This window comes from Lynx canadensis, chromosome E1 (assembly GCF_007474595.2).
Source record: "Lynx canadensis isolate LIC74 chromosome E1, mLynCan4.pri.v2, whole genome shotgun sequence".
Classification (NCBI taxonomy): Eukaryota; Metazoa; Chordata; class Mammalia; order Carnivora; family Felidae; genus Lynx; species Lynx canadensis.
In genome coordinates this window covers 46063659-46078447 of record NC_044316.2, presented here as the reverse complement: position 1 = coordinate 46078447, position 14789 = coordinate 46063659, and the positions used below count along the sequence as shown (strand labels likewise).

At 38.0% G+C, this 14789-nt stretch overlaps 1 protein-coding gene across 1 annotated transcript in view; it reads right to left on the bottom strand.

The window, feature by feature from the left end:
- Positions 1-14789, bottom strand: part of CEP95 (centrosomal protein 95) — a 43361-nt gene that overhangs the window by 21043 nt on the left and 7529 nt on the right. Inside the window, exons 4-7 of the mRNA XM_030296216.2 lie at positions 13325-13435; positions 10556-10661; positions 9038-9153; positions 528-647 (exon numbers count right to left, since the gene is read on the bottom strand). Of these exons, the coding sequence (XP_030152076.1) occupies positions 528-647; positions 9038-9153; positions 10556-10661; positions 13325-13435 (453 nt within the window). The remainder of the gene's footprint in view (positions 1-527; positions 648-9037; positions 9154-10555; positions 10662-13324; positions 13436-14789) is intronic.

The following is a 14789-nucleotide window of genomic DNA, read 5'->3' as shown; positions in this document are numbered from 1 at the left end:
ACATTAAGATGAAACTGTAAGAAACACATCATTTGATATATATACATGCCTATAGGTACTAAAAACCTAAATGGCTGGAATAACAGCTACAGAAATTATGGTTCATCCACAGGTTATACAGCTAGTTCGCCATTAACAATGACTTTATGTAATACTAACTAATAAAAATCCCAGACATAACAGTAAGAAATGAGAATATTTTTCAAACTGCTATGTTTTGTCATTCCTTAATAACTGGAAGACCGTAAACTGATGTGCTAACATATGAGAAACTTGTATTGTCCTAAAGTCTTTGAGAGAAGAGTTAGAAAATAGTAGATGCACAACATGTGACCAAAAACCATCTTAAGAAATCAGAACTCATAATAGGAAATGTTTACAAATATAATCATGTAAAACCAAAAAGAATCACATAAAGCGTAAAGCAACAAAAGTGAAAAGACTAATAGCATCCGAAAGTATCCCAGGAAATAACTTTTGGCTCTAACTCATAGCAGTAGTCTCACTAATAACACGTTACTACTCACTGTCTTCAACAAAGGATGTCCTACTCTTGGACAAAAAACTAGATGAGGGAGGGTGTAGCACTTCTTCATGTAATAGAGTTGGGGCTTCTTCGGACTGCATTTGGTTAGGGCCTTCGGCACCTAGAAAAGAAAATATTAAAAAGAATTTTTTTACTGCCGAATGATACACTAAAAACCAAGAATTTTGTATCCAGAGGATATAAATCTCAGGAATGACGTAATCCTAGAACTATGTTGGTCTGATTGTTCAAACTGCCCATTACTTTTAATAACCACCAGAGAGTAAGATCTAGTTCTATAGCCCAGAACCATTTATACAAATTAAAAACAAAGCTTCACATCACATTGCTTTGCTTTAGAAAAATAGGTGCCACAAAAACAGACACAAAGATCAAAAGAACAGAAAAGAGAGCCCAGAAATAAACCCCATGCTTATATGGTCAATTAATCTACAACAAAGGAGGTAAGAATATACAATGGGGAAAGGATAGTCTCTTCAATAAACGATGGTAGGAAAACTGGACAGCTATATGCAAAAGAATGAAACACCATACACAAAAATTACCTCAAAATGGATTAAACAACTAAGTGTGAGACATGAAACCACAAAATTCCCAGAAGAAAACATATGCAGTAATCTCTTTGACATCAGCCTTAGCAACAGTCTTCTGATAGGTCTCCCCAGGCAAGGGAAACAAAAGCAAAAAATAAACTATTGGGATTACACTAAAATAAAAACTTTCTGCACAGCAAAGGAAACCATCAACAAAATAAAAAGACAAACTACTGAACAGGAGAAGATATCTGCAAATGATATATCTTATAAAAGATTAATATCCACAATATACAAAGAACTTTATAACTCAACATCAAAATCCAAAAAAAATCCAATTAAAAAATAGGCATAGGACCTGAATAGATGCTTTTCCAAAGAAAACATACAGATGGCCAACAGACACAAGAAAAGGTGCTCAACATCACTAATCATCAAGGGAAATACATATCAAAATTACAATGAGCTATCACTTTATACCTGTTAGAGAGGCTTGAATCAAAAAGACAAAAAATAAGTGTTGGCAAAGATGTGGAGAAAAAGGACCTCTTGTGCACTGTTGGTGGAAATGTAAATTGGTACAGCCACTATGGAAAATAGTATGAGCGTTCCTCAAAAAATAAATAAATAAAAACAGAAATCCCTTATGTTCCAGTAATTCCACTACTGCATATTTACCCCCAAGAAAACAATAACACTAACTTGAAAAGATATATGCACCCATATTTACTGCAGTATTTACAATAGCCAAATATGGAAATAAACCCACTGTCCATTGATAAATGAAGGAATAAAGATGTGGCGCGCGTACACACGCGCACGCGCACACACACACATACACACACACACACACACACACACACACACACAGAGGAGTATTAGTCATAAAAAATGAGATCTTGCCTGGGAATGCAAGCTGGTGCAGCCACTCCGGAAAACAGTATGGAGGTTCCTCAAAAAACTAAAAATAGAACTACCCTACGACCCAGCAATTGCACTACTAAGCATTGATCCACGGGATACAGGTGTACTTTTTCAAAGGGACACATGCACCCCCAGGTTTATAGCAGCACTGTTAACAATAGCCAAAGTATAGAAAGAGCCCAAATGTCCATCGATGGATGAATAAAGAAGATGAGGTGTACATACACAATGGAGTATTACTCGGCAATCAAAAAGAATGAAATCTTGCCATTTGCAACTACGTGGATGGAACTAGAGGATATTATGCTAAGCAAAATTAATCAGAGAAAGACAAATATCATATGACTTCACTCATATGAGGACTTTAAGAGACGAACAGATAAACATAAGGGAAGGGAAGCAAAAATAATATAAAAACAGGGAGGGGGACAAAGCATAAGAGACTCATAAATGTGGAGAACAAACAGAGGATTACTGGAGGGGGTGTAGAAGGAGGGATGGGCTAAATGGGTAAGGGGCATTAAGGAATATACTCCTGAAATCATTGTTGCACTATACGCTAACTAATTTGGATGTAAATTAAAAAAATAAAATAAAAAAAAAGGAGAGCTTGCTATTTACAACATGGGTAGACTTAGAGAGTATCACACTAAGTGAAATAAGTCAGAGAAAGACAAATACCATACGATTTCACTTACATATGGAATCCAAAAAACAAAGCAAAAGAACAAACAGAAAAAGAAGAAAAAGATGCATAAATACAGAGAACTGATGGTTTCTATACAGGAAGTAGTAGGGGGATGGGCAAAATGGGTAAAGAGGAGTGGGAGGCACACAGGCTTCCAGTTATGGACTGAAAAGTCCCAGGGATGAAAGGAACCTCATAGGGAATATAGTCAACAGAATTAATAATAATGTATGGTGACAAATGGTAACTATACTTGGGGTGAGCATAGCGTAACATATATAGTTGTCAAATCACTACGTTGTACACCTGAAACTAATGTAATATTGTGTCAACTATACTTCAATTAAAAAAAAATCAAAATAACAAAAAAAAAAATGGAAAAATATTCCATGCTCCTGGATAGGAAAAACAAATATTGTTAAAATGTCAATACTACCCAAGGCAATTTACATATTCAATGCAATCCCTATCAAAGTAACACCAGCATTCTTCACAGAGCTAGAACAAACAATCCTACAATCTGTATGGAAACAGAAAAGACCCCAGAGAGCCAAAGCAATCTTGAAAAAGAAAACCAAAGCTACAGGCATCACAATCCCGGACTTCAAGCTGTACTACAAAGCTGAAATCATCAAGACAGTATGGTACTGGCACAAAAACAGACACTCAGATCAATTCAACAGAACAGAGAATCCAGGAATGGACCCACAAACGTATGGCCAACTCATCTTCGACAAAGCAGGAAAAGAATATCCAATGGCATAAGGACAGTCTCTTCAACAAATGGTGCTGGGAAAACAGGACAGCGACATGCAGAAGAATGAACCTGGACCACTTTCTTACACCAGACACAAAAATAAACTCAAAATGGATGAAAGACCTCAATGTAAGGCAGGAAGCCATCAAAATCCTCGAGGAGAAAGCAGGCAAAAACCTCCTTGATCTTGGCCACAGCAACTTCTTACTCAACACGTCTCCAGAGGCAAGGGAAACAAAAGCAAAAATGAACTATTGGGACCTCATCAAAATAAAAGCCTTCTGCACAGTGAAGGAAACAATCTGCAAGACTAAAAGGCAACCGACGCAATGGGAGAAGATATTTGCAAATGACACATCAGATAAAGGGTTAGTATCCAAAATCTATAAAGAACTTATCAAACTCAACACCCAAAACACAAATAATCCAGGGAAGAAATGGGCAAAAGACATGAATAGACACTTCTCCAAAGAAGACATCCAGATGGCCAACTGACACATGAAAAAATGCTCAACATCACTCATTATCAGGGAAATACAAATCAAAATCACAATGAGATACCACCCCACACCTGTCAGAATGGCTAACATTAACAACTCAGGCAACAACAGATGTTGGCAAGGATGTGGACAAAGAGGATCTCTTCTGCACTGCTGGTGGGAATGCAAACTGGTGAGCCCACTCTGGAAAACAGTATGGAGGTTCCTCAAAAATTGAAAATGGAACTACCCTAGACCCAGCAATTGCACTACTAGGTATTTATCCAAGGGGATACAGGGATGCTGTTTCAAAGGGGCACATGCACCCCAATGTTTATAGCAGCGCTATTGACAATAGCCAAAGTATGGAAAGAGCCCACATGTCCACTGATGGATAAATGGATACAGAAGATGTGGTGTATATATATACAATGGAGTATTACTTGGCAGTCAAAAAGAATGAAATCTTGCTGTTTGCAACTATGTGGACAGAACTAGAGGGTATTATGCTAAGCAAAATTAGTCAGAGACAAATCTCATATGACTTCACTCATATGAGGGCTTTAAGACACAGAACAGATGAACATAAGGGAAGGGAAGCAAAAATAATATAGAAACAGGGAGGGGGCCAAAACATAAGAGACTCTTAAATATAGAGAACAAACAGAGGGTTACTAGAGGGGCTGTGGGAGGATGATAGGCTAAATGGGTAAGGGGCATTAAGGAATCTACTCCTGAAATAACTGTTGCACTATATGCTAAATAATTTGGATGTAAATTTAAAAATTTTTTTTAAATTAAAAAAAAGAAAACCACATAGATCGCCCTGCAAAAAAAAAAAAAAAAAAAAAAGAAAATAAAATTACTCATATGCCTTGCCTGCTTCAGATTCTGTGCCCCGCCCCTCCACCCCACCCCTGCTTGTGCTGTCTCTTTCAAAAATGAATAAACATTAAAAATTTTTTTTCTTAATGTTTATTTATTTTTGAGAGAGAGAGAGAGACAGAGACCGTGACTGGGGGAGAGGGAGAGAGAGAGAGAGAGACACACACAGAATCTGAATCAGGCTCCAGGCTCTGTGCTGTCAGCACAGAGACCGATGGGGGGCTCGAACCCACAAATGGTGAGATCATGACCCAAATGGAAGTCAGACACTTAACCGACTGAGCCACCCAGGTGCCCCACTGTATGACTGTATTTTAAAAGAACATATGTGAGGGGCGCCTGGGTGGCTCAGTCAGTTGGGCATCTGACTTCAGCTCAGGTCACGATCTCACTGCTCGTGGGTTCGAGCCTTATGTCGGGCTCTGTGCTGACAGCTCAGAGCCTGGAGCCTTTCTCTGATTCTGTGTCTCCCTCTGTCTCTGCCTGCCCCTCTCCCGCTCACACACGGTCACTTTCTCTCAAAAATAAATAAACTTTAAAAACAAATAAAGAACATATGCGATGCACATTTGCATATCCGTAAGTAAAGAAATCAAAATGTTAATGGTGATTTTCTCTAGGTCAGAGGTTGGCAAACTATGGCCCAAGGTCCAAATCTGACTCACCAACTGTTTTTGTAAATAAAATGTGTGTGTGTGTGTGTGTGTGTGTGTGTGTGTTTTAAGATTTTATTTTTAAGCAATCTCTACATTCATCATGGGGCTCAAACTCACGACTCTGAGATCAAGAGTTGCATGCTGTACCGACTAAGCTAGCCAGGTGTGCCTAGCTTGTGTTTTACTGGAATATACTCATACAAATAGGTGCGAGAATTGTAGAAATGCTGTTCTGTGGGTATATCTCTGAGCTACGAATCCTGGTTGATACCATAATAAAAAATTTATAGGTCAAATTGTTTTGTCTAACTTTTGAATGCTTAATATTTCATCAGCTTTATAATGTTATTAGAGAGCTGTACTAAAATAGTTCTGAAATTGAGGGAATATCCACTTTGCTCCCTTAGAAATCTACAATACATAAACTTCCCACAAACAAAACAGACTTATGACTCCTCCTCTACAAATGACTATTTATCCCTTCTTCAATTTAATGAAAGACTTCACCATAAACTTACTCCTCACTTTGAAGGTATGAGAATGTATCCTGAAAACTCAGTTACTAAAGTGGTTAACTGACATAATCACACTAAAAATGGAAAATTCACCTTGCACAAACTCCATGCAACGTATTTCAAGACACTGCATATTTTATTTTTTTTTAATTTTTTTTTCAACATTTATTTATTTTTGGGACAGAGAGAGACAGAGCATGAACAGGGGAGGGGCAGAGAGAGAGGGAGACACAGAATCGGAAACAGGCTCCAGGCTCAGCCATCAGCCCAGAGCCTGACGCGGGGCTCGAACTCACGGACCGCGAGATCGTGACCTGGCTGAAGTCGGACGCTTAACCGACTGCGCCACCCAGGCGCCCCTGACACTGCATATTTTAAAATGTCTGATGTTCATTTGATGTCTCTTAAAATCCAGCAAACACATCTTTTTATGCTCTCCTTTTCCACAACCCAGAGCAACAGGGCCATTTTCACATCAACATGTTTAAAATATGTGAATCTCACTCCATAACTTCATATTTTACACGAAGAGCATCTAAGATCTAATACTCAAAATTCATAACGTGGTCCACAATTTCTCTACTACCTAAACTAAATTTGTCATCAACTTGACTCCAGGCTAATTCATTTTTACCTGAGTCCATTTTTTTCTTCAGTTTCTTGGATGACAAAGAAACTCATATGCTGTTTCTTTTTGATAAAATTTCTCCAAAATTTCATGCTTAGTTAACATTTGGCACTTTTAATTTGTCAGACTGAAAGTGACACACTCAAATTTCCTTATAATTTTTAGACTGTTTTAGGATATACTGTTTTATTACTGAAAAGTCTCTGGACTTGTCTACTGCAAGCATTAATAAGTATAATAAACATATATGACATTTCATAAATAAGGGGGAACCCTGGGTAGGAAAAAATGGGTGAAGATGGTCAAAAGGTACAAATTTCCAGTTAAGTAATGGGAATAAAATACACAGCATGACTATAGTTAATACTATAAGTTGCTAAGAGAATAGATCTTAACAGTTGTCATCACTATCTATGGTGACAAATATTAACTAGACTTTTATTGGGACAGTCATTTCACAACACATGTAAACATAAAATCCATAGATTGTATATCTGAAACTAACATAATGTTACATGTTCATTATATCTCAATTAAAAAAATAAGATTCATAGCCCAGAAATTGAAGCCTAAGTTAGATGCCTATGAATGTATACGGTGACAGTTATCTGATGACTTAAATCCAAATATAAAAGGAAGTTACCATAGCCCTTAATGACACCAAACCAAAACACCTCAGTCTGGCTTTTCTCTCAACCTTTTCTCTTTTGCCTTAATTGCATTATAACCCAAATAGTTAAAATCTGAAAACAACTCACTTCTTACAGATGCAACCTTTCTACACGGTAGTTGCTATCACAGAACACCATTTCTAAAATCATAGTCCCTTCCATCTTCTGTCAATCCACCTGACTCTCTTCCTTCAAGAAGCATTCTTTTATTTTTTTTAAATTTTTTTTTTCAACGTTTATTTATTTTTGGGACAGAGAGAGACAGAGCATGAACGGGCGAGGGGCAGAGAGAGAGGGAGACACAGAATCGGAAACAGGCTCCAGGCTCCGAGCCATCAGCCCAGAGCCTGACGCGGGGCTCGAACTCACGGACCGCGAGATCGTGACCTGGCTGAAGTCGGAGGCTTAACCGACTGCGCCACCCAGGCGCCCCAAGAAGCATTCTTTTGTTACTTTCAATTGACTCTGGTCATTCTGTTACTTCGCTCATCCCAGTGGCAAGTACATGCCTTTAGTCTACTGTCTAACCTTCCATATTGAGGTTCTTTGGACATTAATTCCTTGGATTTCAATGTCTATTCTTTGGAACCAAAGTACTAATGCTCAAAGGGATTTCTCAGATGGTTTTGCTGAATTCTCCAATTTCACATGTTAAGAAACGGGCTCAGGAAAGATAAGGGCCTTGTCCAAAGTCACATAGCCAGTAGCAGAGTCTGGATGAGAATTTGGCCACTGGATTCCCAATTTAATATACTTAATGCCTATCCAGCATTCCTGTTCTTCCATTAAAAAAATACAAACCACAACTTATTTTGGGCTTGGTGTTCTGAGAAGCTCTAAAATATTAAGATGAATATGAATAATTTTACTATGTATTTCACTTACTTGTCTTACTTATTGGCTGCCTCCCCAAGCAGAATACAAGCTCCATGAGGGAAGGGATTGGTGTCTATTTTGTTAACCACTATAACACCACTGCTTGGCACAGGGAAAGCACTAAATATTTGCTGAATGAGTCTGGTGTGGCTACTGTCCCTGGAACTCACAGTTTATAAAACAAACATACTCAAAATCACTACACAATGTGAGAATAGTATTACCAAAATAAGATGAGAAGGCCACAGTGTAGAAATAGAGCCTCAGAATCTAGGCATGTGGGGGAGGCTGGGCTTTGTAGGGTGAATTTGCCAGGAATAGAGATGAAGAAAGAGCACCCCAGCAGAAGAAACAACATGAAGGCAGAAAAGAGCATGACAACTGAGGTAGGCAGGACAGGAAGTGGGATGAAGGACAGCAAGGTACGAGGCTCAAAATGGGCCTCAAAGATATTCAGGCTTACTGTGTATGAGCAGCAGACTCTTGGAAATGTAGCCTGATCCCTGGAAGAAGAACTGCCACTGGATATACTGACTTGTGTTTGAAACCATGAAAAGAGTGAGTCATCCAGTTTAGGAAAACTATACTTAGGGGGTAATCTGAATGTGAGTAGACTATTAAGTTGCATTCAGAATTCTCTTCTCAGGGTATCAGGTCCCACATATTATATGACAAACTTGCTCATGTGCCTATAACTCCTACTTGTTTGATTTCAGGTAACTGTTCATATTTAGGTTAATCATGGTATACTCTGGAAATTCAATTCTAAGGTCGAGTTACAACTCTCTCTATTCTTCTCAACTGTAAACATTCCTAAGAATAACTATTTTTATTTTCATAGTTGTATGCTGAATAACAGGTATCTGAAGTTTACTTACCATTACTTCTTAGAGAAAAGGTGTGTGCTGTGTCTCCGAGTCTAATTACTTCACCAGTGGATTCTGTTTCATCTCCATCCCAAGAGGGGCCCAAAGCCTCAGATGACAAGGAGCACCTGAAAGAATTCCCTTACTTGGGCCCAGCCTAACCAGAGGGCCCCTCCTGACGAAAGCTGCTTTAAACAGCCTGCCTGAGTATTCAGACTGCTCATTGCTACGTGCAGAAAAAGGGCAAGACACTCCCTTCTGTTGCTTATCACTTTTTGGTGTTTATCTGTTTTAACTCATACACGTATGGTAGAAATAGCCGTGTAGAAAGTGTCAAGGATTAAATGCATAGGAGAATACACACAGAGAACAATAAACATTGGATACTCTACGGGTGTGGGGGTGGAATCTGGTATTTAAAACTCTGATATTTGTTAATGAGTTAATGTTACTGATTCATGAGGATACAGTAACGAGCAATTTTATACTGCCGGTGAGTGTATAAACTGTCATGGCCTTTTTGGAAGCAGTCTGGCAACTTTTAATAGGCTTATAACATTCATACTCTTTGGATGTAGCTTAAAGAGCAAACAAAAGCATGTATCACATTTTCAAAAACTATAAAAAAACCCAGAAACATCCACCTCCACTTTAGAGGAGTGGTTTAGCCCATTGTGAAGCACCTATATGGTCTGTTATACAGGGATTAAAAATTACTACAAAGAATTTAACAACTCGGAAAAAGACTTGATATGTAAAATTTTTAAATGCGGCAAACAAAACTATGTAAACAATATGACTAAATAAAAAAAAAAACCAAAACATTATAAAAAAGACTCAAGTATAACAAAACATTAACAAGCCTTTGTTTAGTTCTGAATGGTAGAGCTCATCTTTTTTTTTTTTTTTCACTTGTTTTTTATTTCTTCGTACTTTCCAGGATTTCTACAGGGAACATAAACTATTTTGATGACCAAGGGAAAAATAAAAAAAAATATGCAGGTGCACTTAACCAACTAAGCCACCCAGGTGCCCCACTAAAGACGTATTTTGGAAAGGGGCACCTGGGTGGCTCAGTCAGTTAAGCATCTGACTCCAGCTAAGGTCATGACCTCACTGCTCATGAGTTTGAGCCCTGCGTTGGGCTCTGTGCTGACAGCTCAGAGCCTGGAGCCTGCTTCCAATTCTGCATCTTCCTTTCTCTGGCCCTCTCCCACTCACGCTCCCTTTTCTCTCAACAATAAATAAATGTTTAAAAAAAAAATTTTTTTTTTTAAAAAGATGTATTTTGGAATAAAAGAACTAACTAGGAAGAAGAAAATACACAGGTGTTTAATACTGAGACTTAAGCATTACATATAGCTCAAGGTTCTTAAAATTCCGTCAGGGAGATTTAAAATATGAGAAGGTACTGAGATTTTCCCATCAGTTTGTTTTGTTTTTTGCTGCCATTGTGGTATATTGTGTGCCAATTCTTAGAAGGAAAAAGCATAACTTGTTTTGATTAAATTCATAGACATTGAGTGCTACCTCCCAAAAGAAACCTTTTTCCATGATGATTTGGATTCCTTAGTACTTTCTGGCTCTTCTAAAGGTTCTCCTTGATGGAATTCTTTAAAACTCTGTCCAGTTTCACCTGTTTAGAATAGATAAAAACAACACCAAAAAACCTCTCAATTAATAATGCTATTTTTATATGGGGGTGGGTAGAGGTGAGAACAGTTAAGCACCCTCATCTTCTCCTGGTAAACTGGGCTTTTGTGAACATGAAATTAGAAAGAACCAAATTATCACCTGTGAAGACCATGTATTACTTGGGTAACAGAAGCAAGATAAATGCTGCTTTAAAAGCAAGGTCTACAGTTGTACTAGCAATGTTTTATTTTTTAAGATAGGTGGTAGGTTTATTTTTTATTGTTTATAACCTCCCTGTTCAGTAAGGGATGTCTGAAGCAAGAGGACTAGGCTGTGGCTTCAGAACACAACTGTGAGCCTCAAGCTCCAAGACTATCCCTCCCAGGCTAAGAGTCAGAGTACATCAAAGCTTGGCTGAAGTTCTCTTTCAGACTATCACTCCTTTTTCAACTCAACATTTCTGAGGAATACACTTTCGCCACAGCAACACACTAGGGAACTGATTTCAGGAGGTACGTGGGTGAAACTTCCTATGATTCAGATTGACGCCTCTGAATATTCCCATCCCCATTTCTAGAGATTTCTCTATTTGAGCATCTACCTTCATTTTTTTCTATTTCTGTATTCAAAATAACCAACACTGTAATAACATTAGTTAACATTCACTGCGCAGTGACTCGGAGCTAGGCTTGGAACTAAACTATTTATAAATCTACTTACTCAACCATCACTACAGCCATGGAAGAATTTCAAATGAAAACACTGAGGCTTAGAGAGCTTCAAACAATGAGAGGCAGAACTTAGCATTGACGCAAAGTCTGCTTTCAAATCCCTGTTCTTCAGTGGTAAGTTAATGATAATGCTAGCTCAGGTACCAGGAAAAAGCTGCTCTGTACATGATGTGACTCATGATAATAAAGATTGACTTCCCATTATTAACTGGCATTTTGAAGAATCTGATTAGCTCTAGGTAATACTGCCATATCAACTCGGACCTGCAAAGGTGAGAATCACACTTCAGAAAACACCATCCAACCACAGTACTACTGCACTGGGAGGTCCCACCTCTGCAACCCCCTCCTAGCAGCACTAAGCTCACCACATTCTACTGACCTCCCCTGGAAATCTCCCTCCCGCATGCCCTGCCTCCACGTCTCACTATTACCAGACTCACATTTAAGTATCTCTCAGTTCTGCCCTCCTCTCGCCATCCCCACTGCCCTACTCATGGTAAAGCCACTACCATTCCTCTTCTACCTGCAGTCAAGCAGTACATTGTAAAAACTGCTGCTGTTAGTGTAAAACTTCAAATTAATCAATTTCCACCAAAGGTAGTTTTCTATCTCTTAATCTTGTTGCTAAAATGGTTAAAGCCACCAAGCCTCAAAATACCTACTAAGTAGCCTTGAATTAGGTAAATTTCACATGTCTTTCACTCTCCCCCAATTCTCCTATAATGGTTTTTATTAACAGTCCCCCCCCCCCACCCCCGAGGGATACGTTCCAAGACCCCCAGAGGATGCCTGAAACCACAGATAAGATTGAACCTATATATACTATGTTTTTTCCTATACATACGTATGATAAAGTTTAACTTCTAGATTAGGCACATTAAGATAAGCAATAGCTGATAATAAAATAGAACAATTATAACATACTATAACAAAAGTTATAGAAATGTGGTCTGTCAAAATATCTTATTGTACTGTACTCACCTGCTTCTTGTGATGATGTGGGATGATAAGATGCCTACGTGATGAGACAAAGTGAGCTGAATGACACAGGCATTGTGATGTAGCATTAGGCTATTAATGACCGACCTTCTGACAATACCTCAGGAGGATCATCTGCTTCTGGACCAAGGGGGACCGCGAGTGGAAAGCAAAACTGCATCTAGGGGGACTACTGTATGCAGTTATGGCTGTCTTCCTGACTTAAGTCAGAAACTTAGGTTTCTTTGAGAGCAATAGAACATGGCATGCAATTATGAATCCTCCCAGCGTACAGAGGCTGGTACATATTTAACAGATATTAAACACTCAAAACACTCCACACTCAGAACACTCAAGTGTTTGAAATAAGAAATATCCCCTGTGGCAGTTTTTCCCTCCAGGCCAGACCTATATATGCCTTTAAACCTTTTCAGCAACAATGATAAAAGGTAGAGAACTATCACTAAAGAGTTTAAGCTCAGATGTTATCACAACCACGTGAGAAGTAGGAACGATGAGCCTACCCACATTTTTTTGTCTTCATTCATATCAGAATTTATGTTGTTTGTTATTGCTGCTGAAAACTTGTTGGATAACTTTTTGGAGAACTGGATTACTCAAAGGCTAAAATAAAACTTTCAGGCTGTCACAAACCTAAACATAGGTTAAAGACAAAAACACTCCAATTCCTCCTGTTAATGCTTTAGCAATATCCAAATTTATAACAAAAATGGCAGTTCTGACAGGAAATTTTGGAATAAGTCATTTCATGCAATAATAGGACAGTAAGCAACTTTAATCAGAACTTTTTATAGATTAGCACATCCAAACTGACAAAGGACATGATGATAGTCTAAGATAGTTTTTTCCAACCACTTAGAAGAGTTAAGAAGTGAGATTTAATTTACCAGGTATATGCATTAGTTATTCAAATTACAATTTTAAAACTTACTTTTTTCGTGAGATGTCTCACTGATGTGTTCTGTAAGATACTCCAGCAACCCATCAAAGATTTCTAGCAGATTCTTAATAGATTCTTTATCTCCCTTCACTATATTTTCTCCTAAACACAGGATAAAAAGCTATTAAAAATATTAACGAAGAAACTAAAAGTCTCAAAGTTTCAAAACAAATATACCACTGTGTAAATACTGTTCAGATAAAAGAATTACAAACTAATTCAGGAAAACGAATAATATTATAAATATTAAAAACATGAATGTCTTGATACCTAATTATATTTGAAGAAACAAAGGAAGCAGTCTTGAATATAATGTTTGGTAATTAACTAGCATATTCCTTCCTTTACCAAGAAACAAAATAAGTAGACTTAATAAAACATCCTCTGGTAAGATTTATACCAAGATATAAAGTATCTAAGCAGAACTTTTTTAGGCTGGTGAAAAAAAATGGCAGGAGGCAACACAGTTTCAGATCGTGGGATCCTACTTCTAGATGGTGGTTTGTTCTGAAGATAACAGCAGTAGAGTAACATAAAAACAAAAAACTTGTTGGGATACTTTCATCAGGAATTCCTCATTTTTTCTATTTGTTAACTCCTATTCATTTTATATAGGTCATGTCATTTTTCTTAATTTAAAAACTGCCCATGTGGGATGCCTGGGTGGCTCAGTTAGTTAAGTGTCTGACTCTTGACTTCAGCTCAGGTCATGATCCCAGGGTCGTGGGATCGAGCACCTCCCCCCCCCCCACCAGGCCATGTCAGGAGTGGAACCTGCTTGAGATTCTCTCTCCCTCTCCTTACGCCCCTCCCCTGCTCAGACCCAGGTGCTCTCACTCTCTCTCTCTCTCTCTCTCTCGCTCTCTCTCAAAAAATAAATAAATAAAATACTAATTTAAAAAACTTGTCCATTCATACAAATTTCCAATTTATACAGCTTTGTATACAGTTTGTATAACTTCCAGTTATAAAATAAATCAGAGATGAAAAATAAGGCATAGGGAATAACATCAATAACATTGTAATAGCGTTGTAAGGTAGTGGTTGGTTACTATACTTATTACAGTGAGCACTGTGTAATATATAGAACTGTCCAATCACTATGTTGTACATCTGAAACTAATATAATTTTGTATGTCAACTAAACTTCAATAATAAATTTTCTTAAAAACACTGGCCATGCACGTAAAACTTTTTAATCTCACCTCAGTCCCAACTTCTCCAGCCTCACCTCCCACCACATCCACTTTACACCCAGGACTTATTCTTTAAACAATTCCTGGCACAACACTTGTCTCATAATAAATTTTTAATACATGCTAAATTGATATGTTGACAAGAAATGGGTTGGTAAAAGCATGGAAACTTAGCATGCTTAGTATCACCTAAAATGGACTCTAATCAACATCAGGTATGGATGGAATGTAACTCTTGAGACAGCTGGGTTGTCCTTTGG